Source organism: Leopardus geoffroyi, chromosome C1 (genome assembly GCF_018350155.1).
Source record: "Leopardus geoffroyi isolate Oge1 chromosome C1, O.geoffroyi_Oge1_pat1.0, whole genome shotgun sequence".
NCBI classification, from domain to species: domain Eukaryota; kingdom Metazoa; phylum Chordata; class Mammalia; order Carnivora; family Felidae; genus Leopardus; species Leopardus geoffroyi.
The window spans coordinates 95622832-95648764 of record NC_059328.1 but is presented as its reverse complement, the minus strand read 5'-3'; the positions used below and the strand labels follow the sequence as shown (position 1 = coordinate 95648764).

The 25933-nt window shown below is 52.1% G+C and overlaps 1 protein-coding gene and 2 long non-coding RNA genes across 4 annotated transcripts in view; 1 reads left to right on the top strand and 2 right to left on the bottom strand.

Moving 5' to 3' along the window:
* Positions 1-117: 117 nt before the first annotated feature.
* Positions 118-4062, bottom strand: LOC123598451. The gene is made up of 2 exons (XR_006712608.1): positions 2547-4062; positions 118-518 (listed from the first exon to the last, which is right to left on the bottom strand). It is a non-coding gene; the product is annotated as an uncharacterized LOC123598451 (long non-coding RNA).
* Positions 4063-11149: 7087 nt separating this feature from the next.
* KCND3 (potassium voltage-gated channel subfamily D member 3) overlaps positions 11150-25933 on the top strand; it is a 208849-nt gene continuing 194065 nt past the window's right edge. For both annotated transcript variants that reach the window (XM_045478651.1, XM_045478650.1), the window contains exons 1-2: positions 11150-11276; positions 18011-19188. In XM_045478651.1, the coding sequence (XP_045334607.1) occupies positions 18083-19188 (1106 nt within the window). In that variant the 5' untranslated portion in view covers positions 11150-11276; positions 18011-18082. The remainder of the gene's footprint in view (positions 11277-18010; positions 19189-25933) is intronic.
* Positions 20987-25373, bottom strand: LOC123598450. Its single transcript, XR_006712607.1, has 2 exons — positions 24430-25373; positions 20987-21376 (listed from the first exon to the last, which is right to left on the bottom strand). It is a non-coding gene; the product is annotated as an uncharacterized LOC123598450 (long non-coding RNA).

Sequence of the window (25933 nt, the reverse complement as noted above, 5' to 3'; positions counted from 1 at the left end):
GTATGCAGTTGCTTTTTTTTTTTTTTTTTTCACGCTGAGCCCAGCTGTCTCCGTTCTTTATGACTCTGGACATGATTTAACGTGTACACTTAAAAAATGGAAGAACGACTTCTTAAATTTGCAGTAAATGTATTGTTCAATAGATTTGATTTACTAGTCATGAACCATAGAAGAGCCACCATGGCAATTTATTGTGATGTTGTCTCAGGAGTTGGAGTCCACTGCCTGTCTCTGCTCTGATCCCCATAAAAATAATCCAGTGAAGGGAAGACCCATGGTTTACCTTAGCACCAGCCTGGATTGTGACTGCCACACCCTCATATGCAGATATCACACCCTGATATGCAGATATCAGGCCCCCCTTTCAGATGATGAGAGCATGGCAGGTGGGAGCGGGGCATGTTCCATGGGTTTAGTGGCATTTGTTCTGAGCAGTTGGCTGGGGTCAAAAAGCAGAGGTCTCTGGGCATCGCTGCTTGTGAGAGATTTACAGGGCTCCACTTGCCTCCCTGGTGACTCTGCAGAGGAATCAAATGGATGGAAAACATGTGGGTGTGAGTGTGGGTGTGTGTGTTGAGGGGAGGGAGGCTCATAATTTAGAGGGACTCAGAAGGGTCAATCTCTTGGCAAGAACTTGTACAAGATAGTCTCTACCGATTCCTAACTGCAAGTGCCTCCTTCCTGTTCTCAAGGAAGACTTGGAAGTGTGGAAAGTTCTATAGCTGGTCAGGGCTGAGAGTCAAGGGAGATGGACTGGAGGAGTCTGTCCCAGGCTGAGGGGCAAGTAAGGCCTCCTGGAAGAAGTGTTTCCAAGCTTAGGGGGACATGTAGGCCTAGCTAAGCAGAGGTGGGAAAGAAACAGAGTTCTTGAGGAAAGAAGCTGCTTGAGCAAACACTCAGGGGTAAGAGAAAGCTGGGCACTTAGAGAACTGCATTACTTTTAATACAGTAGGAACATGGGCTTCTATCAAGAGCTCCAGGAGTTGAAGGTGGGAAAGCAGAAGAAGTAAGGATTGGATAACAAATGAGACATGTAAGCTATGTGTGCTTACTTGGGAGGGCAATGAGGATTTATAGAAGGGTTTCAACCGAAGGGCAATATGGTTGGATTTGTGTTTCAGAAAGATGGCTGTGGCTACCCTGTGGGAAATGGACGCACGTACTTGGCATCCTTGGTTGGGCTTCTACTTCTGGAAAATTCCCTGTCAATCCCCAGCCTTGGCCAGGAAGCACAGCCCTGGGTCCTTGTGCGCAGGTGTTGAGGTAAGAATGAGATACCACCCTGCCTTCAGGAGACACAGTCCAGTGAAACAGGTAGGGCTCATTCTGTCAGAAGAAGTCATACCAAAGCCTGTGACTCTGAGTACAGGAGAGCCACGAGTTTATAGCTGGGAAATTAACTGGGGAAGGCAGGGACAAAGACCCAAAGTCTGGGTGAGGGCTGAAGGAAGGAAAAATTTCTTCTCTACCCTTAAGTTCTTTGAGCTGGGCTCAGAATTAAATTTACATGAGGCAGATTAATAGGAGGAAAAACCCAAAGTTTTATTAAGTGCCTAGGGAGCCTCGATAATGAAACTGAGGCCTAAAGAAATGACCAAGGTGGGCAGTTTTTTCCTATTTTTTTCAGACAAAGAGACAATAAATATATGAGGAATTGATAGGATAAAGAAAACAGATGTTTGGGGGCTTTCGTTAGTAAGGAGTTCTGAGCGGAATTTGGGCTGAGGTAGCAGATTAGTAAAAAAGTAATAGTTTTGTTTCTATAGTTTTCTTGCCTTTAAAGCTCCTATCTCTGATGATGAAAATGTCTCTTTACTTCTTAGTGCAGGGAAGCTGCCTTTGATATGTGAGATTTATTTCCTGCTTTTAGGGAGACAGAGAAGGGTCTGAGTGTCCTTGCACTGGCTGTTACCCAAGTAGATCAATACAAAATAATCAATATGACATTGTGGTACATATTAGGCGACCTGCTCTTGGCCCCTACAGGGGAAAGGCCCCTTATGCCTGTGGATCATCCTCTGTCCTCTGCGTCCCCGGCCCTTCTGTGGGGATTTTCAGGGAAAGGTACATTGCAAATGTTGGGTCTACATATGACGTGGTCTGATGGAACTTTCTGTGATGACGAAAATGTCCTCTCCCTGTACTGTCCAATGTGGTAGCCAGTAGTCACATGGGGGCTACTGAGTACTTGAAATGTGACCAGTGCAATTAAGAAACAGATTTAAAAATTTTACTTTTTATAGCCCTACGTGATCAGCAGCTACTCTATTAGCACAAACCTAAGATGTGAGATCCTCACAGGCAGTTCGATCAAATGCTGAACATGTAGGAGATTATTATAAGCAATTCTGATTTTTTGTGCCTGGAGGCAGTGTGGTGGTGTAGGGCAAGGCTTTGAACATTGGCATAGTCAGCTTAGGGTTTAATCCTATTTGTGCCACTGTATTGGTCAAGGTAGGCTTACCGCTCTAACACACACCACCCATATTTCAGTGGCTTAACATAATAAAAGTTCGTTTATTTATTTATTTATTTATTTTACTCACTTCACAATCCAGTGAGGGTTCAGAGAGGTATCTGCTCCACACAGTCCTCCAGGCTCCCTCCTTCCTGTGGCTCCATCCTCCCTTGGGCCTAGAAATTCTCTCCATTCAGCCAGTGGATGGAGAAAGAAAGAGAACATGTAGGATTGCCCTGGATGTTTTATTTTTTTATGGGACTGGCTTATATTGCCTTGGCCAGAACTCAGTCACACGGCCAAACCTGACTGCAAGGGAACCTGGGAAATGTAATCCAGCTATGCCCATGAAAAAGAACGGAGTTCGATTAGCATCTAGTCAGTTTCTGCCTTGGGTATCGACTAGCTGTGTGACCTTGGGCTCAGTTTTCTTATCTATAAGATAGAAGTAAAATCAGAATTGGTGAAAGCTGCATGAAATAACACCCGTGAAAAATGCTGAGGCCAGTTGGGATTCACGACGATGATTTCTGCCTCTTAGTTTGGGTCTCATTTCAGTTATTGGGCAGCAGCTCAGCTAATACTCAAAATCTTGCACAGGGCAGTGCCTCTGCATGACATTTTATGTATGTCCCTTTGTCCCCAGAGAGCAGGACAGATTTTTGGACAGAATTCACCAAACCCTTGAGCTTGCCTAACTTAGAGACTAGCCCTGGGACACAGATGCAGACTGGTCAAATGTTCTTGGCATCATGGGGGGGAGGTAGGAAGTTCTTCTCCCCTGGAAAGATGTACTATGTTGGTCATAAAGAAGGTGTAATTACTGAAATATTTACAGATGAGATTATATTTCATCTGTAAGTGAAATTTTCTTCAAAATTATCCGGGGATGATGGTAAGCAGGGGTATGGATAAAACATTATAAACCTAAAGTTGGTAATTATCAAAGTGAAGTGATACGTTCATGGGGGGATATATTACACAATTCTCTCTTCTTGTGCATATGTTTGTAATTTTCCATACTAAAGAAGTTTTAAGGGCCGTGAGGATCCTTTTTTTTAACAAGGTTTTGCAGAGAAGTCCAGAAACTTCTTATGACCTTGCAGTATGGGAATAGTAGCTGACTGTCATTGTTTATTTGTTGACTCACCAAAGCAATTAATGATTTTGCAGCTGGGTCTCCCACAAACCCAGTGAGGCAAAAACGCCAACCCCACCCTTGAGCTCTGAAGAAAAAATGCATTTGAGGGGGAGTATCATAGATGTGCAGAACTGGAAGGGACCTTGGCATGCAGAAGCTGTGTCGGTTTACCAAGAGGAGGTTAGTATAAAAACTTGGTGCACAAATTCCTTTATTACGACACTTTTGCAAAGGCTGCAGACTTGATTTTCTAGCTTCAGGATGCAGAAATAGAATACAGAAATACTTTTTTGTTTATGGCTGCACTAATGGGGCCAGTATTATGAGTGGGCAGTGACTCTGTGGCATTGGGAAGAGCCTCCTGTCCCCTAAAACTTCCCCCCCACCCCCGTATTACTCTGATGGATGCCTGAAACCCCACCTACTCTGTTTCATTGCCTTCATATCCTGTTAAAAAGTGACTACTGTAGCCCTGGGCAGGACAGTCACTTACACCTTAGTTTAAATGATCTTATCAGTTTTTGCTGATGAGGAGGGAATGGGGAGAGACCCGCACTTGAAGCTCAAGGCTGCAGAAATGGGGTGCCACACAATGGAGAAGAGCTAATAGAAAAGGGTATCTGGAGACAAAGTTTTCTGATTTCACACATTTCCCAGGGCCTCAGCATGAACCAGAACCGCATGGAAAGAACTTGAGTGGCCAACCTAATCTTCTTCACAAACAAGCACTGAAGCGAGCTGTGCCCAAGATTTAAAAGAGCACGTTTCAAACGCCTGCAAATTCAGTTACAGTATTATAGTAACAGCCAACATCCTTGTTTACAATTGCATGAGATATGTTACATACATTATGTAATTCAATCCTCATGAACCCTATGAGCTGATACCATCATTATGATTCGTGTTATAGGTGAGGGAACAGAAGATCAGAGAAGTAAAGTGGCTTGCTCAGAGTCACACAGTTTGTTAGAGTCAAGATTTGAAGCCAGGTCTATCCCAAGCCCATGTCGTCACCATTAAGTCTCCACTGTCCCAGGTTTCCTGATGTGGTGTCCATACAACCTTCTAATTAAACACCAGCAAGCTTCGGTCTTGGCATCTCCTTGAGCCAAGCCAGGGTTTTGGCTAATGGGATTTTAACAAGCCCCCGTGCCAGTTTTTAGGGTAAGCATAGTCACAGCTGCAACTAGGTACCATTTCCAACTGACAGAATCCTGGCTATTCCCAAGGAGGTGATATTCTGGGGATGGCACTGACCTTCTGCCAGAAAGGAAAGAAAAGAGTTCTCTAAATACCAATCTGGTTCAAGAGCAGAACACTGGCCAAGTCTCTGCAGGTAGCATTGACTGAGGCTCACTTTGTAGATTTGTAAAAGGCTGGAGGAGGGGGGCTTTGAGGCTCTTTTCATCTAAGATCAGCCAAAAATTGAACACCCTGAACCTTTCTCTCTGTCCTCATGCCAGTGCTAAAGATCAGTCAGGACCCAGAGGCTGACCAGTTGACAAATTTATCACATATTCTCAGTTACACACAATCAAGGGAGCCAGGTGAACGAAAGTTAAAATAATCCTAATGTGAATTTATTGAGCCTCTGCAGTTGCCAGGCACTGAGGTAACATATTCAGAGATGAGTAAGACATGGTCTTCGCCTTTAAACAGCTTAAAGCCAGAGCATGAGACCACCATGCAAACAACCAAGGTAATAAGGACTTAATTTGAAGAACAACTACGGTAGCCCAAGAGAATGGCTAGTTCCTCCTGGGGGGTCAGGGTGGACTTTACCAGTACGTCTTACGTGACCTTTGGGCTGGGTGTTGAAGGTTTCAGGCTGAGTGGATGCTTGCTAGGAAGACAGATGGAAATAGGAAGTGGTGGAAGGCATTTCCAGAGGACAGAACAGCATGTACAAAGGCATGAAAAAGTGAAAGGACGTGCTTGGGTCAGGTAACAGAGAAAAGGCCTATGTGCTGGAAAGAAAGGTGTGTGAGTGGAAGGAGGGAAGGCCAGAAAGGAAGTGAGGGGGGTGTCATGATCAGAAGAGGGTGTTTTCGAGGAAATGATCTATCGCAGAAGATTGAAGGAGGCTGGTAAGGTGAAGCAGAGAAGTACCTGTGTACACAGATGGAGATGCCCAGTAGATACTTAGGGGGAGGAGAAAGTTCAGGAAAAGATCATCAGCACCTGAATGAACTTGAAACCAGGGGCTCCCATCAACTTTCCAGGGATAAGGGCAGACGGAGTAGGGAAGAACAAGGATAGAGCCCTGGGAAACGTCAGTTTCCCAGCAAATGGAGCCACCAGAGGAGACTAAAACAGTTACTACATCTATGAGCTGTACCTTCAGCCTCCCCCAGCCCTCCTCCAAATTGTCTCTAGCAAGAAAATGAGCAAATGATTAGGGTGTCTCTCTTCTTTCCGGTGCCGATGTCCCCTTCTCAGACTTGCTTTCCTTCTTCCCATCCTTTTCTTCCTTCACTTAGCCTCTTGCCTTCAGGGAGGTCTTGATGAGCAGAAAGTCCCCCATCACGGATATGCCTCCCCGGGATCTGCCTGGGTTCGAGCAGGCATCGGGCTGGCAAAGGTCTCTTGGACAGACTGACTTTTGGAAGATCCACTGGAGCCCATGAATTTTGATGACTTCTCATTTGCCCTAACTGGTCTAGGCATTTCGACTAATAAGATGACCACTCGGGCAACTACTGGCCTCCCTGGTGGGGTTAGGGATGCAGGAAGTGTGGGTTTCCCCCACTCCCTCAGGAAGGTACCAGAAGTGTCTGATGGTTTTGAGTTCAGCCATCAGGGCCTGAACAAGGTGGACTGATTTTGAGGCTACAATCTCAGTCTTAACACACTGAACCCTGTCCCACACCCAACCTACACAGGCCAGATACTTGAGAGGCCAACAGAGCCAGGTGAAGAATGTCCTCTCAGGGCAAATCTTATCTGACTGAGGGGGTCTCTCTATTCTCAGAAGAGCAAATGACCAGCAGCCTTGGGGAGTGGAAAGAGGGAGGATTCAGAGCTTCACTCTAGGTGTATAGCCTGGGATGCATCCCTTAGCATCAACCACCTTCAGTTTTCCCATCTATAAAATGGCAATAATACTTATGGTGCAGGATTTATAGGAGACATGGCAAGGAGTCCAGCATATGGTGGCTCTGCTACTTAAGGCCAATATTAAGTCTGATACAATTCAATGACTTGCAATGTTGCTTTGGATCCCTTGGACAGCCTTCCTATTCTTGGTCTTTGACTGTTCTCCTCTTATTAGTGGCCTCATGAGTTCCTACCTGTGACCTTGAGGAAGCCACTTAACCTCTCTGTGCCTTGATTAGATGCTCAAGGACTGAGGGAAATGAACTCAGATGGCCAATGAATGAATGCTGATATGCCCAGCTACAGGGATAAGGGATGGGAGGCAATGGCCAGACCAAAGCGAGAGAAGCGAGAGGTCCCCAAGCTCAAGGGGAGACTAAAGGAGAATGAGGGGCCACCCCCCACTGAGTCCTTCCCCAGATCTCTACTTCTATAAAGCCTTGCTTAACGTGGTTGGGTAAACAGGGGAGGCTGGGTCCATATGGCTAGCATAAACTTGGCCCCCACGAAATGTCCCATGGGCCTTCCACCTGGTCCAGCCCCTTCTTTATCTCATCCCTGTGGCTCTTCCTCTCTGTCTTCATCAGAAGTTCCCCGCTTCTGGGGCGTAAGGAGTCAACTATCTCAATAAGGTGAACTTGACCCGTTGTGGGCTGTGTGTGGCCTGGCATTGTTCTTGTGACATGCGTGGAAGTATGTGTTTGCCTACGTCTGTGTATATAATCCAGCAGTTCTGACTTCTTCCCAGGAAAACCTCCTGTTTGCACCACTTCTGCCTTGGACAACAACAGCAGCCAACAGTTACACTGTGCTTCTTACGTTCCTGGCACTGTTCTTGAGTGCTTTATCTGAGAGTTCATTAAATCCTCCCAAGGACCCTTTAAGGTAAAACCGTAGTATTTATTGTCATTTTATGGCAGATGGGGAAATGAAGGCACAGAGAAATTAAGTAGCTTCCCCAAGGTCACACAGCTAGGAAATGACAGAGGCAGTTTCAAACCCAGGAAGTGCGACCTCAAAGCCTGTGCTTTTTACCTCCAAGGTACACAGCGCATTGAATGTGGAAAGCCTGCAACCATCAGAGGTGCAGTCTCTCTCTCTCTCTCAACTCCTGGGCCAATATGGGGCAAACTACTGAAGTAAGACAACCACAAGCAGCGGGGGGAGGGAGGGGGCGACCTTAAGATCACTCTGAGGCACAGCTTCAAAGAGCAAGCCTGAGCAGGGCGGCCCTGGGAAAATAGCTGTGCAGATACACCAGCCTGGCGTGTCAGCACAGAGGCTGCTGACTTGGAGCCGGGTTGCCGTTTAACGTCACAGTCCTCACAGTGACAAGCTCTGCAAATAGTGGCCGGAACCACGGGACTCAAGAAGAATCCTCATGTGTGCACAGCTTAGGAAGGACACACAGACACAGAGAACAGTCATCCATAGGAGCACCATCTTTAAATAGAAAAGATAGCTTGAAATACACTCAGGGCACTCTTGCTAGCTGGCTCTCTCTCTCTCTCTCTCTCTCTCTCTCTCTGTCTCTCTCTCACATACACACATACACACACATGCACGCACACAGATAGACACATAGGGCCATGGCCAACGGAGTGACTGAACAAATGCCTGAGCTGTGCTGGTGGCAAGGGGGAGGAAATCTAGTGCCCCAGCAGCTCCTGACTTTCAGTTCCTATTTAAAATGTCTGAATTGGGAGCATGGACAAGCTCCCAAATTAGCTTTTTAAATAGAAGCTGAGAGTTAAAGGAAAAGCGGCCGTGTCATGGGGGAAAAGCAAGTGAAAATCCCGGCCAGGCCAGGCCAGAGGCAGAGAGGGGGAAGGTGAGGCCATGCAGTTCTGGAAAGAGGCAACGGAGGGTGGCAGTCGGTGGGAGGGACAGCATCTCCTGGGCAGTGGCTCCTCCAGCTGCCAGAGTCAAGAAGCCTCCTTCCTGCCCATCTCTTGCTCTTATTTTCCAGATCACCTGGTTGTGAGAAAGGCCAGTAAATAAAAAACATACTGGCCTAGACTAGAAATTCAAATCTTTCCAATTTCTGTCTAGATCCTCTGGACAGCTACTTCTCTTGAATGATGAGAGGTAAGCCTGGGTGGAACAGGGCCAGGTGTGTGTAAGGGGGGAGGGGCAGGGAGGAGTCAGAATCAGTGTCCTGTCTTTAAATACAACTTACAAGGTGCAGGAGAGCACAGCGGTCCCATCAGTTGACCGCTCTGGAAGAGGAAGGATGCCCCCAGCTAACTGTTCCAGAAAGCCTGTATGCTTTGGGGCGGACCCACCCCCTGAGCAACACAAAGGTGGGATGTACAGGAGTTCAAATGTGGGCAGGAATACAGTACTGGGTTTTAACTCTCCCCAGTTGGACGTGGCGGTGGAGGACTGAAGGCAAGTGCCCCTCCCTGGACCTGCCCACCCAGAGTCTGGGGCAGTCCCAGGGGTCAAAGCAGCTGAAGTGGATAGTTGTGAGAAAATTAGCTCTTCCCCAGAGGGAAGGGAGGAGGGAGGTGGGAGCAATGCCAGGGCCTTCCCTGAATTCTTCCTCTGTCTGCCAGGGAGTGGCAGTGTTGTTAATCATTATTACTGTATGTAAATCAGTATGCAAATCTCACACTGCTCTGGGACTCCTGGCAAATGCTAATGGATCCCACGCCCACCTCTTGAAGGACCAATTGTACACCTTTCAAACCGACACACTGAAGGGGGTTTTGGGGAGAGTGGCAGGAATAAGGGAAAGAAGGGCGCCAGCTGCCAGGAACCCACAGCGGCCTAGATCACAACGACCGACCCCCAAACTGTCACCTGGAACAGGGCTGGGCTTCTCACAAGCCAGAAACCCCGTTCCGGACTCAGCGAGGTTCTTTCTAGCACACCCTCGCCTTCACCGCACACTTTGCTTTTCTGTGTCTGTCTCAGGCTCTCCACACTCCACCTCTCTACACTCAGAACTGTGATCTCTCAAGCCCTGTGTTCCGGTCCTGCTGAGGCACGGAGTCGCCTGGCTTCTCGAGTGGCGGGCTGAGATCCCGGGATTCCGGGCACCAGGGCCGCAGACCAGGGGAAAGCTGGAGCCGCGGGTCGGCACGGTCTGGGTCTGCGGGGACTGAACGTTCCGCGCGCCGCGGCCGGGAGTGTGGGGGAGGCTGGGCCGGATACCACACTCCGGGATGCTCCAGGCTCCATCCGCCGGGCCCTGTGGGCACGTGCCGACCTCCTGCTCCCCATCCTGGGTCGAGGCACAGGGCAATGGGGATCCGTGGGCTTTGGGGAGGGACCCAGGGATCCGGCGGACGCAGGCAGAGTTCATCCTCCCAAGTCCAGACTCTCGGATCTGGGTGCTAGGAACACGTGGCAGGACAAGAAGGCGAAATCCTACCTTCGGGTAGTGCCCCTCGCGCCCTGGGAGGAGAGCGGCTCTTACGTGGGATAAGGGCAGTATGAGTCCCCCTTGGGATCTCCAGCCCAGGCACACGGCACTCGGAGCTGAGTCGCGGCGAGCCGGGAAGCTTGCGCGGTGGCTGGCTCCACCTCGCCAGGTGGCGGGGCTCGGCCGTGAGCAAGTGCTGGTGTCGCGTGGACAGTCGGTGAGAAAGAGACACCCGGCTAGCTCCACACCCCCCCCCACGCGCGCGCACACATCGGGGCTCCGTGCCGCCTCTCCCCGGGTCCCCAGCATACACGCCCCCGAGCTCACACTCGTGCCCACTCCGTGCTCCGCCCCCACCCCAAGCCGAGCTCACCTTGCCACGCTCACCCCCGTGCCCACCCTCGCCGGCACACGCGCTTCCACCCGCGCTGGTACACTCCGCCACCTCCAGGCACACCCTAGGATTCCTCCACTCGCCCGGGGAGACGCACCAGGCTCTGCCTCGTCTCCCCGCCCCCCGCTCGCGCGCGCGCCCCTCTCTATACACACACACACACACACACACACACACGCACTCACACACACCCTCGCGCGGGGAGTCACACGCCCTCGCCCCGGGCACCCTCCCTCGGCGAGCCTCCAGGTCCTCCTCCTCTCTTCCTCCGCTGCCTGGCGGCCCGCGCTCTCCGGCCGGGCCTGGAGCCGCTCGGCCGGCGGGGATCGGCAGGGAGCGGAGGGCGCAGCCTCGCCGCCGCCCCCGGACTCTCCTCTCCGCCCCGCCCGCGCCGCGCCCCCAACGCCTCCCCCTTCGGGAGAGGGACCTCGCCAGGCAGCCCGTGGCCCGCCGGGCTCCGCTCCGCGCGGCGCCGGCAGCGGCGGGGGCAGGGCGCGAGCGAGGGAGCCCGCGAGCCCGCGAGCCCGCGAGCGGGGCGGCGAAGCGGGGAGGGGACGCGCCGCCGAGCCGGGGCTGGAGCGGCTGCGGCGGCGGCGGCGGCGGCGGCGGCGGGGGAGGGAGGGCCCCAAGGACCGAGGGACGCACGAACGGACCGAGCCAGGGAGAGAGCGAGCGAGACTTCGCCGGCGAGCGGCGGCTGCTGGGCGCTTCGCCGCGCTGCTGGGCGCTCCGCGCCTCCGCGGCCCCCGGCTCCCGGCCGCAGCTTCCTCGCGCGCGCGGGCGCGGGGCGCGGGGCCCGGGGCTCGCTTCGCCGAAGGTAAGAGGGACGCGACCGAGCCTTCTGGAGCCAGGAAGTGTGAGGAGCGCTGCTCCCACGCCTGTTGCTCCCGCTGCCCACGCCGCACCCTCCCACTCCTGCGCCCGGGTGGGTGGGCGCTGGGGCGCCGGAAGGATTGGGGGTGGGGCCGGCGCCGCGGGGGAGCAGGCAGCCGGCCCGGGGGCGTCGGTTCCCTCCGGCTGTGCAGCCACCTCCGGGCAGCTCGGAGACGTGAGGCTTGGGGGTGGGGGTGTGAACCTCTGCCCTCTTTCCATTGGCCTGCCTTCCCTCGGGGGTGCCACAGGCAGCGCCCCGGGATCCGGCGGCAGGTGGCGACGGCTTGCTCGGTCCCCTGGCTCGTTGTGAGGGGAGAACGAGAGAAATGGCTGAGAGTGGAAGCAAGGAGCAGTTTGGGGCGCTTCGCAAAGTTCTCCAGCCCACCGAGCCGGCGGTGTGCCTACCAGAGGCTCGGGGCCGCACATCTGGTCCTACCCGGTTGCCGCTTCCACCCCTGGAGCTCCGGGAAAGGTCTCTAAAGTGATACCCGGGGCCAGTGCGGCCCGGGGGAGGGGTTTCGGAAGACTCACTTTTTGGAGGTGTTTACATTGGGGATGGGGCACGGAAGGGACAGGGCAGAGAAGTTACCTGGAATCAACTAAATTCCTGCACTTGCTTAGCGTTGACATTTGAATCAAGTCCAAGAGGTTCTGCTTTCATCCCGGGCAGCCTGATATGTCAGCAACAGGCTGAGGTTCCGGACCTGGAATCTTAGAGCAAAGAGAAGGCTCCGTGGTTGTTTCTGAAGAGAGGGTGTCTGAACTTTCTTGTGATCCTTGGCACAATGGGTTCCGTTTGTAAGACTGGGCAGAGGTTCCTATATGTTGCACGTTGGCATGTTGCATGAACTTATGTGATGGTTAAATTTGTGTCTTATTTACCGTTACTTCAAGGGACCCTGGATATTTAATGTCTGTAGAAAGGGCGTGCACGAATTCAACGCAAAGTGTGTGTACATTTCCCCATGTGGACATGTTGGCACACAAACGGCAATTGATGTGTTTATTTTTCCGTGTCGCTACTTGAATGCAACAAAATGCAAGTACACAAGGGACCCCCAGAGGAAGAAAGATTAGTAGCTTGCTCCCTTTTGCAGTTGAGGAGGCTGAAGAAAAAGAGAGTTCAGGAAAGTGCCCTGGCCAGCCTAGGAGTGGCACTGTGGGAAAAGAGGATCTGTATGTATGTCCCAGGCCTGTACCCTAAGGAGTCCCAGCCTAGCACCCTGTCATTTCATGCCTGCTTACCCAAACCCTGTGGGCATGGGAGAAGGCCCCCTGGATCACCAGGACTCTCCCCTCCCCTGGACTGGCCCCATTGTGAGCTAAGCGACATGATATGAAATTGTGGAAGGTAAAAGTTTCCAGAGACTCTCCATACCCCGCACTCTGCTGAGGTCATTGAAGGGCAGACCTTGGTGACGCGATGCCTTTGCTGCCCTGTGCCTGCCTGGGCTCAGGTCAGGTGTCAATCCCCAGGACAGGCTGTCTGGTCACTTTGCCCACTTTTGGCCCTCTACCTCCAAAACAGAAGCTGTTTAATAGCGCTGACTTTTTACAGCAGGGGGAAATGTATTCCCCTTTTCCAGGATTTTTTGCCTTTGTCGTTAGAGCACTTACCTGTTTTAAACGGCTCTTCCCCAGCCTCCCCCCACCCCCATCTTTCCCACTGTCAAACTCTTCTGCCAAAAGCAAAAATAGCTTCAGATTTTTCATTTGTAAGGCGTCCACGTCCTAGTAAAACCTTGGCATTTGAGGCATGTGCAGTGCCATTGGCTGGAAATGGGGCCGCACTCTTGTGCCTGTTGCAGGAATTCATACCCAGATCTGCTCCAGGAGGTGTTGGTCCCTGTCAGGGGGCGAGCGCTGCGGTGAGAGCCACGGAGAAGCCCTGCTTAAGCCAGGTCATGTCTGCGGGGTTGTGCAGAGCTAGTATGGCCTTGGGCACGGTATCTGGTGGGAAACTTTTCCTCCCCTTCCAAGCCCCACCCCGCCCCCTACACACACACACACACACACACAGAAAGTAACAGTGGGGTAATTGCTCCTTTTGGGGTACCTTTTACTGGGGGGAACAGAGCTTGAGCCTCTGGAGACAACCTGGCTTTTGCCTGGCCTTCTTTGGGAAGATCGTCCTGGATTGGTTTGGCCTTGGGACTAGAGACTTTTCTGATAGATAGAGAGGGGTTGATTTTCCTTCCTTACCTCTCAATTATTCATCTGAAAGCAGTATATAGAGTACTCGTTGCCCTTAGGAAGAGGGATTTGGCCTGAGGTGGAAAGGGTAAGGTGGTGGAGCTCAGGTTGGCAGGGGCAGGCACCAGGCACTGAGGTTTGGGAGTCAGGGTGGAGCAGCCCTGGGAGAATGGAAGGGGAAGGGCATTGCCTTTTCAGGGTACAGAGCTGCATGTCTGCAAGCTGGATGCTCCAGGGTCTCTTGGTTCAGATGCTCTTGGCTCAGCAGTCTCTTACCTTACTCTTTGCTACTTGAACCCCCTCAAGGTCCTACCTCTCTGAGCTCCATTCTAGGATAAGGCAAACATGTTAAGGGTCAGAGGTCCAAGGCCTGGTGTCTGGGAGCCTGGCCCCCTTTCTCCTCCAGGGAGGAGGCCGGGCCTTCTGCTGTTAGACCCGGCCTTGGACAGCCTTGAGTTCTCAGTGATGCAGATTGTGCACCCTGTTCTGGGCACCAGCCTCATCAGGAATTCTCAGAGCTGCCTCTGCTGAGATGAGGCTCGAGCTCAGTCTGTCCCCACAGCAACAAACCCAGATGCTCTGCTTCCTGCTTTGCATGGGCAACCGTTAGGAAGAGGTCTCAGTGAGACCTTGATGTCCTGGATCCTAGTGGAATCACGGATTCCTTGAACCAAGGGCTCCTTGTCACTTTCTTGCCCATTTGTCTCCTTGTACAGATGAGGATTCTGAAGCCCAGAGTACGATGGTGGCTTGCCTTCACACATTCAGGGGAGAATTGAAGCTGGAATGTAGGACTTCCCCACTGCGTGCTCTTTGCTGCCTGGGACGGGGGGAGGGGAGTCTCTGCATCCTGCTGTCTTCTGTGGGGAGCATCAATACCTACCTATACTTGGGTCGGGAGAGCCACTTGGCAGTGACTCAGTCAATGGTCTGTTTGAAAAATCATCAACTCCTATACACATGGAATTTAGCCACTTTGAAGGAATCTTTCTGAGTCTCTGCTCCTTCCCTGAAACTTATGGGCAGAGACGGCCACGTCATAGGATTTTTTTGTGGGGACAAATTAAATTGTTGCTGTAAGAGTGCCTAAAACAGTGCCCAGAGCATTGTCAGCACTCCATGAGTGTTAACCAAACGTGAATTGGAATTATCTGTGACCAACGCTTACGTCGTGGGCTTGCTTGCCAAACTTCCCTTGCTCCTTAGAAAACCCAGCTAAGAGTGTGTGGAGGGACTACAAATCCTCCCGATAGCCTGGAGGAAGTATGGGAACTAACAGGGTAAATTTCTTGCAAAGGATATAAAATGCACAGGATGTGTTCCCACATCCATCCGTAGCATGTGGACCACCCACTGCAGAGGGTGAACAACCCCCCTGTTCTTTCCCCATAATCAGGAGCTCATCAGGCTTGTGCTGGTTTTCTGTTCTCTGAGCGATGACATTTATGGGGAATGTCATTGTCATTCCTGTTGTCTTCTGTGGCATCTGAATCAACCTCCCTTTTTGAGGGAGCAGAGGGGCCTGTGAATATTCTCTTTAGCATGCAGGTGAGGAAACTGAGGCAGAGATTGGCTCCTTGAGAAAACCCGACTGAGCGCACAGTGAGTCAGAGCCACTTCAATTGGCTTCTTTTGATTCAGATCTGTCTGCAGAGTGTATTGTCTGTTAGGAGAGAGAAAAGTCTACCCTGGACACCCCCCCCCTCCCCCCACTTAGCACGGCGTGGAGTAAAATTGACAGAATGCAAATGGCGGCTGTAAAATCAGGGTTCCCAGTCTGAGAGCCTACTGACAGCAGCACACTGAGCTACCTCCTGGGCTGTCATGTAAAAACTGAGGCGTCGTGGCCTTTACTCTTCAGGAGCTTACTATGGGACGGGGCAGGGGGTTGGGGAAACAGGGCTGTACCCTTGAACTCCGCATTGCCTGGGTTTAAATCTCTCTGCTTTCTTATCGCATCCTTAGGCCAGTTACTAAAGCTCCTCATGATTCATCTTCTTCACCTGCAAAATGGGGACCACAGTGGTGTCTACCCCCTAGGGCCGTCGGTGGGCTCAGCTGACGTGGGCCATGTAAGCATGTGGTACAGTGCCTGGCACACCGTCAGCCCTGTGTAGACATCTGCTGCCATTCTTCTATGGACGGAAGACCTTGAGAAGTCACGTAGCATAGGCCAGGGGGCATGAGGTGACGGGGACCGGGGGGTGGGGGTCACCCTGCCCGAGGTGGGATCCCCGATCTGTCCATTTCCGGCTGGCACGCCGCCAACTCTCAGGCGGCTTCCAGGGTTGCTGGGAGGATAATGTGAGATGATGACAGGAGCCCGTTCGCGCAGAGCCTGGCATAGAGTACGTGCAGGACGATAGTGAGCCGCGAGTGTTAATAAGACATGTTGAAAGTGTCTTGTAATCCAACCCAGAGGGCAATAAGTGCCAGAAGAGAGGAGCAAACAAGGTGCTGTGAGCCCAGAGAAGGAGAGGATTTCAAGGGGGCGTCACAAAGAGGGTGAGGAACAGGGAGGCGAATGGGAGGGCCGAAGGGAAAGGATATTCCCCACGGAAGGAAGAGTGTCCAGAAACAGCGCCCCACACAGTCTGTGCACGAGCCGCTCTGGCCTTGTTGCTGGAGGTCTGCACGGGTGCATGGGGCTTGGGCTGGAAAGGTAAGCCAGGATCCGTCTGTGGCAGTCCTGGAATGCCGGGCCAGAGTTTGGACTTGATTTTGTGGGTTGTGGGATAAGGCACCACCGGAACCTTGCTTTAGGGAGGTTACTCTGAGCAGAATGGGTTCCCCAGGGACTGGGAGAAACAGTGGGGGTCGGGTGGGACGAGAGATGAGCAGGCCAGTGGGAAGGGAGCAAACTGGGGCCTTAACGAGGGCAGTAAGAGCTATTGTCTCATTATTTGGCAAACCATGTGGGTGAAGCAATGAGAAAGATGGCCAAAGGGACAGGCCTGGGGTTAGGGAAGCCGTGAACAAAAGGTTGACTGATGAGCAGGTTTTGGCAAGGAGGGAAGTTCGGGTTGACCTTGTCCAGACGGGAAAGTCTAGTGGCAGCTCAGGAGTGAGCGGCGGTAGACATCTGACAGCCTAGAGGAGTTGGTAGTCAGGAGAAGGAAGCAGGTTTACAGGGAAAGACGAAGATCGTCTGCCTCACTGATTTAAACATGGAGTCAAGCCAACTGAACTCCAGAGTGTCCAAATAATTCTGAGTTAGGGCTGGGTCCGGGTGCCAGTTTAGGATTAGTGAAAATGAGTGTGTCAACCCCAAACAATTTCCTGGTGCTGTTACGTTGTTTCTGTGTCACCACATGTCTTCCCACAGATGGCAACACATTTGGGGATTCAGAGTCATTTCAGTATCATCTTTAAAAAGCCAGATTTGGGAAGGTAAATCTGTTTCTCAAGGCCAAAAATAATTCTTCAAGCCATTGTTTCCCCCCAGCCATGCAGGTGACAGGGAGGTGTGTCCACGGTGTGGTTGAGAGACTGGTGGGTGAGGGGACAAGGTGGCCCAGCTCTGGAGGAGCCTCCAGGGGTGGAGCGGGGCCAGGTGAAAGGCACTGGCATGGGAAAGAGTGTTGTTATATAACCCGAGGGAGCTCTGGATGGTGGGCAGATGGAGACGGGAGGCGAGGAATCTGGAGACGGCAGTGAGTGTGGTTCAGCTTCCTCTTGGAGGGAGAGGGACAATGCATGGAAGGCAGGTGAGCCAAGAGCCCAGGACCCCCTTCACAGGATGGGGAGGGAACCCCGCCGCACCTCACAGCCTCTCCCACATCTTTCTGTCATGGCTCTGAGGGATACGATTGGAGGCTAGGGTGCCAGGTGTCCCAGAAGGTAGCACCAGGGACAGCCTTCTCCATGGGACTTGGGGAACAGAACTGTACCAAGCTGTAGGCCTACCGTCTTCACCTGCCATCTCAGAGAACTTTCCAGACACGGGCAGCCCCGGCCTCCATCTCACCAGGGGGGAGTAGAAAGCATGTGTTTACCTGATCTCTCTCACCCACACCCCATTCCTGATTACCCTGGTGGGTGAAGAGTGAAATAAAAATTAGCATGTTTATCCCACTTTTAAATTCTTTTAATGAGAACCAATTTACCCTCTCCCAATTTAAATTCGTAATAACGCCATAACCTTTCAGAGCTGATTATTACCTGCGTCTTCCCAGATCTTCCTAGTAAAGAGGCTTTCCCTCCAAATGCTCCTGAGCCTTCTCGGAACTTGACAATTTGTCGGGCAGTCAACAACATCTGGTGATCCCACACTGCGGCACTGCCCTGTGCTAGGTGCTCTCCCTAGGAGGGGAGGGAAAGGAATCCAGTCTCCTCTCTTCAGTGGCAGCTTCGGTTTCGTTAATTTGCCTTCAAGACTTTTGCTTGCTGTTCCACTCAGCACGGACCCTTCCCTGTGTCCCATTTCCTACCTGGGAGGCAATCACGGACTCACCCGGCTCTCTGCTCTCTCCTCCCATCTCCCAGGGGTCCCGGAACTAACTCCAAGCTGGTGTGCAACGCCTCTGAGCAGTGGCCGGCCCAAGAGCTGGAGTCACCATGGCGGCGGGAGTGGCAGCCTGGCTGCCTTTTGCGCGGGCGGCGGCCATCGGGTGGATGCCAGTGGCCAACTGCCCCATGCCCCTCGCCCCCGCCGACAAGAACAAGCGGCAGGATGAACTGATCGTCCTCAACGTGAGCGGCCGGAGGTTCCAGACCTGGCGGACCACGCTGGAGCGCTACCCGGACACGCTGCTGGGCAGCACGGAGAAGGAGTTCTTCTTCAACGAGGACACCAAGGAGTACTTCTTTGACCGGGACCCAGAGGTGTTCCGGTGCGTCCTCAACTTCTACCGCACGGGGAAGCTGCACTACCCGCGCTACGAGTGCATCTCGGCCTACGACGACGAGCTGGCTTTCTATGGCATCCTCCCGGAGATCATCGGAGACTGCTGTTACGAGGAGTACAAGGACCGCAAGAGGGAGAACGCCGAGCGGCTGATGGACGACAACGACTCGGAGAACAACCAGGAGTCCATGCCTTCGCTCAGCTTCCGCCAGACCATGTGGCGGGCCTTCGAGAACCCGCACACCAGCACGCTGGCCTTGGTCTTCTACTATGTGACTGGCTTCTTCATTGCCGTGTCGGTCATCACCAACGTGGTGGAGACGGTGCCGTGCGGCACGGTGCCCGGGAGCAAGGAGCTGCCCTGTGGAGAGCGCTACTCGGTGGCCTTCTTCTGCCTGGACACTGCCTGTGTCATGATCTTCACCGTGGAGTACCTCCTCCGGCTGTTCGCGGCGCCCAGCCGCTACCGCTTCATCCGCAGCGTCATGAGCATCATCGACGTGGTGGCCATCATGCCGTACTACATCGGCCTGGTCATGACCAACAATGAGGACGTGTCCGGTGCCTTCGTCACGCTCCGGGTCTTCCGCGTCTTCAGGATCTTCAAGTTCTCACGCCACTCCCAGGGCTTGCGGATCCTGGGCTACACGCTCAAGAGCTGTGCCTCTGAACTCGGCTTTCTCCTCTTCTCCCTCACCATGGCCATCATCATCTTTGCCACTGTGATGTTTTACGCGGAGAAGGGCTCCTCTGCCAGCAAGTTCACGAGCATTCCTGCCTCTTTTTGGTACACCATTGTCACCATGACCACACTGGGGTAAGTCTGTGCCGGTAGACCGGAAGAGGGTGGAGGTTGGATGGGTGGGAAACTGTGGATGGCATCAGGACTGGGCAGAGGAATGGGGAGTCGCTTGGCCAAGTTGTAGGAGCAAGGGGAGTTGCCTCATCAGAAGAGGAAGGCACACAAGTGATTTGTTTGGGGGTGGTAGCTTGCTCTGAATTGAGTTTTCTTTTGGGGGGGGCATGCATTTTATACAACATGGAAAATCAAGCCGTCATTTGTCTTCTCAGCCATGCGTGCAGTGTGTTGTGGGGGGTGGGGTGAGTGGCTGTATTCTTACAAGCATCCGTGCTTGTAAGGGCTGTCACTGAGAGAGAAACGGGGCAGCAGGTAGGAAGGAAGAAGGCCCTGAGGAGTTCCGTGAGTGTCGTAAGGAGGGTACACATTTCCATTAACCAGAAGACACCGAGAGCACTTCTTCTGGATCCTTCCTGCATTTCTTCTCTGTAATATATCTGCAGGCTATTTCTCTGTTGCCTTCTCTTCTCTGCTGCCACAGATGCTCAAGGGTTCAGTGGATCTGAGCAGACTTTCTCTAAGTGACTCTGAACTTGGGTTTTCTGCAAAGCAGGGCATCTGATTTGTTTTCTTCTCATGGAAGGAGTTGCAGTCTTGCTTCCTCAGCCCGACTCTGTGATTGAATGCCCCGGCCTACCTGGGCGACTCTGAGGTGGTCTGCACGGATCACGTGGTCAGACACAGAAGCAGCAATATCATCAGAGGGAGGGAGAGGCACTCAGCAAGGCTACGGGTGACTCTGTCTCTTCCATCTCCCCGAGGTCCCTTTTCCAGCTGAGGTCACAGAAATGTATTTATGGTGCTGGCATGCGAGCTTTCCATCAGAAGAAGGGGCTCAGGAAGGAGATTGCAATCTTCACCCTAACAGGATTAGAGCCAACGAAGGCAGCTTTATGGAGACATGTATTTCTTAGGGGTTTCTGCTTTGGGCGTTGCGAGTCACGGAGGCTAATGCAAAAATCCCTTTACAATTCATGTGCTGGGTCTGTATTTGCTTAGGCCAGGAAGCGTTATATTGCTGATGGAGAATTCATGAAGCTTTTTATTTGGTCTTTGACAATTCGGTTGGTGGCGTCCTGGTGATTCGATTTTTTTTTTTTCCTGGCCTGAAACCCTGCGGCACTGGTGTCGGTTTTTCCATAGTGCTGTGTGTGCTTATTGGGAATGACTGAGCAGGTGACGGGACCTTTTAAAATGATTACATTTGTCATTGTGCCACACGGGAGGGGGAGAGCAAGGGGTGTCGTTGTCCATTTGTGGAGGCCATATTTGATGGGGACATTCCCTTTGTCTCTTGTCGGTCTGACACAGGCCATCCTGCCCCTTCCTCTCCCTCCAGCACACACACAGTTCTTTGAACAGCTGCTCACGCCCGGAGTGGGTAAGAATGTCTGGTCGTCTGACCTTGTCTCTTGGTTTAGGTGGCAGATGTGGGCTTCTTGGCACAGCAGGATATTTAGGGATAAAGTGGCTTGGGGGCTGGCCACTGTATCAAGAGAAAGAGACACATTTACCCCTTCTAGGCTGACCCTGCCCATCCCTTCACTCTCCTGAAGGCGACCTCACCCATGGCCAAGACCTCCCTGGCCATGCTCCCGATGTGGCTCTGACTATCCAGTGTCCTTAAGTGCCCTCTGATGGGGACTCATGACACCAGAGTGATGCCTCAGGACTGCCATGGGGAGAAAACAGGGCAGACAGATGGATGTCAGAGTTAAAATGGGATCGTTTCAGAAGAGATCGATGGAAACTTCAGTGGCCACCTGCCTATTACTTTTTATTATTAGTATAACAGCATGTGTGTGTGTCTACCATGTGTCAGCAGTGCGCTAAGCACTTTGCATACATTATCCCTTGAAGTCTTCACAGCAGTCCTGCAAGGTAGGAAAAATGCCATACAACTTTGAAGACACAGAAAGAAGGCGAGGCTCGGAGAGGTCAAGTAGATTTCTGTAGTCATACAGCTGAGAAGGGGCAGCGCTGGTTCTCCAAAACCAGCCTGACTGTCTCCAGTGCCCTTTCTCTGTCCACTCACCACTCCGCTTACACCCAGACTGTCAGGGACATAGGTGGAAGGCAGAGCCCCCCAGGGTTACTTCTTTTATATGATGGCCACGGAGTGTTAGTTTCTTCTAGTCACATCACTCTGCAAGAAAACATCAGTGCGGTGAGTACTACAGCCACTCTACTAGGCACACAGGGAATTTGTAAATAAAACATCTGCCTCTGGCCAGTTTAAAGACTGCCTTTGAAATTAATGGCTGCTTTCTTAGCAAAAGGCGCTGTTTTACTGTCGCTGGGGAGACCACTGATTTCCTTTAGCATTCACCCTGTAGATCAAGGGGTGAGTTCAGTGTCAGGGGACAGACAATCTTGGCCTCTTATTTACTTTCTGAGGGAGGAGAGAGGATGGCAGGGAGCAAGAGGCCTCTGCCAGAGAGTGAAAGCAAAGAGGGAGGAAAGGGCACCTGCATGGGAAGTAGCATGCTTCCCCTGACTGCTGGCCCTGTGGGCTCCTCTCCCTGCTCTTCTGCATGCGTCGAAATGTCTAGCCTCTGGGAGGGGAAACGAATGAGCAAGAAAAGAAGCCTTCAGGAGTGTCTCCCCTAACCTCAGATAAGTAATGGGACAGCAGGCTTTTTCTTCCCCTCCGCCCTGGCTGGTGTAGTCTAATGCTCGATTGGACTACTTTGACTTTGACCTGAATTGGCAGTTGGAACCATCACCAGGCTCACTGCTTGGCTATACATAGCAGGTGCTTGGCAAAACACTTTTTAATGGATTGGTCGATGTGAATGGGGTGCCTATACCATTTGCCTGACCTGATACTGTTCTCAGTCCTTTCCAGACCTGCCTTTCCTCTTTCTAGGGTGGACCTAAGATTTGGGCTGTGTCCCAGCCCTGGGCCCTGGGGGCAGAGGAGGGCAGCCTTCGCTTGGTGTCTGGTCCACCTCCTGAGACACTCTGCATTGTGGGCGTCTTCTTGTCCTTCTCGAAGGCCTTCCCAACTCGACCCTGGCTGGTTCCTGTCCTGAACAGATTCACTGGCTAGTCGTAGGCTTAAACTGCTCCAGAAAACCCTTCTTTTTCTTACTGTCTGCTGGGATTTGAGCCCCCAAGTGGCTGTGGAATACCAAAGGCCAACATTCTGCCGTAGTCCACGTTCTGTACGGCTGCTTCCAACAACTCCCAACAGACACTTAGTTTTCCCCATCTCCAGACCCTCCCTGCCCTGATTCTGCCCCAAGTTCCCATTTCCGTCTGGGAGAAACTTTCTTTAGCTTCTTTGCAGAGCAGGGCTGACCGACAGGCTGCAGGGCTGGGCCTAGGGCCGATGTGCCAAGTGGAGTTCACTCTTCCTTGCTCCAGTTCCCATCTCTGCCTGCTTTCCTAGGACTCACTGATGAGTTACTCAGGTGTCCTCCAGGGAGGGATCTCCTGGAACCAATTATTTCTGTTTATTTAATATCTCAAAATACCTTAAGCGCATAGAACAATAACAGCCCATCTGCCACCAAGGCCTGAGGATGGCTTTCCTTTGCACCTTCCTCTGCTGGTGGGGAAGACCCCCATGGCCAGTCCAGGTTTCCCTTATGCCCCCTTGACAGTTGAGCTCCCAGATGCACCATGAAAGGATTAATTTCGGTGCTCATAATTGATGCTATAAATAAAATCCTCAATTATCTCAGTTAACCGAGGGAAGGGATAACACAGAACTCCCAATATTAAATAAGACCAACACACCCAGTTTGTGAATGTATTCTATGTTGTAGATTTTTTTTTTTTAAGCAGATTTTCCTTCTTAATTGTGTTTGACTTTGCTCAGCATCACGATTGGCCCAGACTGTCTGAGTCAGTCCGTGGGTGAAGCTCCAGTTCAGCGTGGGGAAGAGAGGATCGTGCACAAGGAAAGCGTCGCAAGAGAGCACCCATCAGGGCCGTCGAGGGCCAGCTCCGAGACTGGATGGGATGAGGCTCTCTTGGCTGTCTTGGGGAGGGGGGGACGGGCTTGGGAAGGGCACAGAGCAGCATCGCTCCTGGTAAGATGGCCTGCTGCTGCCTGCTTGGCTTGCTTATGTAATTGAGACTGCCAGCCTATCTGTCACCCCATGCCCCGAGATGAGAGAGCTTTTGACAGGGTCCAAAAATCCCTTTAACGAAAACAGAATCGATTTTTACTTCTTCCAAGCATGAAGCAGCCTCCAGGTGATTTGCATTTCCCTTTAAAACCTAATCCTGGAAGGGGCCTGCCTGAGGTTTTGCGAGACTGGGGGCTGGCCCTGGACAATCAATACAGGCACACCACAGAATGGGGTACTTGGTCAGGCTGACCCCCCGACCCAGTGCCAGAAGTGGGGCCAATCTGGGATCTGGTTAACCCTCAGTTCCCAAGATTCTGGCTGCACCTTCTTTCACTGCCTCGAGGCCCACCAACCCTCTTCCCAACTCCCAATTGCCTTGGCCTGGGACCCTGGCCAGCCGTATCTACCTGGCTGGTGGCGTGACCCTGCCCAGGGGGGATCTGGTCATAGCATGCTTACTGGGAAGGAATGACCCCATGCTCTTTTCTTGGTTTGACACTTCTTACCCAACAGTTCTCTGGTGCTGCAGTTCCCAAGAGAAGATACAGACCCACATCTTCACAAGAAATCTTGTATTCATTCCACGTTTATTGAGTGCCTACTGTGTCCCTACTGCCTGAGAATACAAAGCGCTATGATTGCACCCCAGCCTAGCATCAGGTCCAGACAGAATGAATTGAATGAGACTCACTGCTTTTCCTTTGAGCCAGACCAGGAGATGGTAGGTAGAACAGTGCACCAAAGGTCAGAAAAAGAGGATTTTATGCATACGCTTCCTGCCACTCCAGAGATTGCCCCCCATCTGCTCTGTGTCTGGCCAACTCCCATCATCCTTCAAAACTCAGGCCCACACCATCTCCTCCAGGAGGCCTTCTTGCCACCCCTGCTACCAGGGTGTCCTAGGTACCCGTCCTCTTCCTTCCCATTGTGGCCTTAGGTACCTCTGTCTTGTCGGCTGCCATATTTTATTAACTTTATCTGCGTGTGTGTCTCTCTCGCAGGATGTGAACTCTTCAAGGGCAGATCTCTGTATTCCAGAGATCATTGTATGGCCCGTGACTAGCTCAGGGTCTCACTAGATATCTGTTCAACCAAACAGGTTAGTAGCCCAGCTTACCTCTCTTCAGTTTTCTCATCTGCTAACCATCCCCTGGCCATTTTAAGAACCGGTTGGAAGTGCTGTCCGAATGTTAGCCATATTGTCATCTCAGACAAATCTCCATTTGTGGGCAAGTTGGAGATGGGGAGGCCAAGCAGGGCGTTCTCTGGTTCTGACGTCAACCTTAGCACAGTTGGGCCTTTCTTGCACAGGAAGCTGAAACCCTTCTCCTTCACCGTTTTGGGCTGTGTGGCCATGCCCCCCACTGCAGACTCTGGGGTCAGGGAGGAGCAGAAAGGGAGCCATAGATAAGCACCCCCATCCATGAAATTTTCCTCCATCCAGTTATTTCTGCAGCACGTATTTATTGAGTAGTCACTAGGCAATAGGAATACAGAAGCCAAGACAATAGTCTGTGATGTCATGGAGCTTACGTTCTAGTGGAGGAGCCCAGACGGTAGATACATAAACAAATCCATTCTATCAGGCAGCAGTTCATGCTACAGAGACAAATAAAGCATGGTGCGATCAACAGGGAGTAATGAATGTGGGAAGGTGGTAGAGCCAGGGAGAGTTGCCATTTTACATGAGGAGCGCAGGTGATACTTGAGCAGAGACCTGAAGGAATGTGGGCAGCTTAGGGAAGAGCATTCCAGGCCAAGAGAACAACAAATGAATGCAAAGGCCATCAGGCAGGAGAGGCCTTGGTGCTATTCTTGGAAGAGCTAGACGGTCTTAGTGGTCAAGCTGCAAGAGCAGAGCCCGGGTATAGGAGGTCACTGGGGAAACAGCTCATGCAGGGCCCTCGCGACCAAAGACTTGGCCCTTTGCCCTTTACTCTGCCTGGAATGGGAAGCCACTGGAGGGTGCTGAGTAGGTCTCACTTAAGTTTGAAAAGGATTATTCGGGGGTCAGCTGGGTGGCTTAGTTGGTTAAGCGTCTGACTTCAGCTCAGGTCGTGATCTCACGGTTTATGAGTTTGAGCCCGCATCGGGCTCTGCACTGGCAGTGCAGAGCCTGCTTGGGATTCTCTCTCTCTCTCTCTCTCTCTCTCTCTCTGCCCCCCTTCCGCTTGCATGGATGTGCTCTCTCTCTTCAAAATAAATAAGTAAACTTAAAAAAAAAAATGAAAAGGATCACTGTGGCTGCTGGGGAGTGAATGCTTTGTAGGGGGAGAAGCTACCATCATAGTCCAGGCAGCAGATGATGGCGGCTGGGCCGAGGGTGCTGGCGGCGGGGAGGGGAGAGCTGAGACATTCTGCATGTACGTGAAGGCAGGGGCAACAGGAAGCCATGCTGGTCCTGCTTCTACCGCACCAGCGCCAAAAGCTCCTGTAGCAAAAAGCCAAAAGCTCCCGTAGCAAGCACTGGCCCAGGAAGGTATGGTCCTCAAGACTTTCCTCACCCCTGGGAGAAGCATTTCACAAGAAGGCATGAACCAAGCACCTGCCAAGGACTGGACACCCTCTCACCACCATGGGGGACAGTCTTGGCTCAGAAACAGAAACAGGTGACTCAGAAA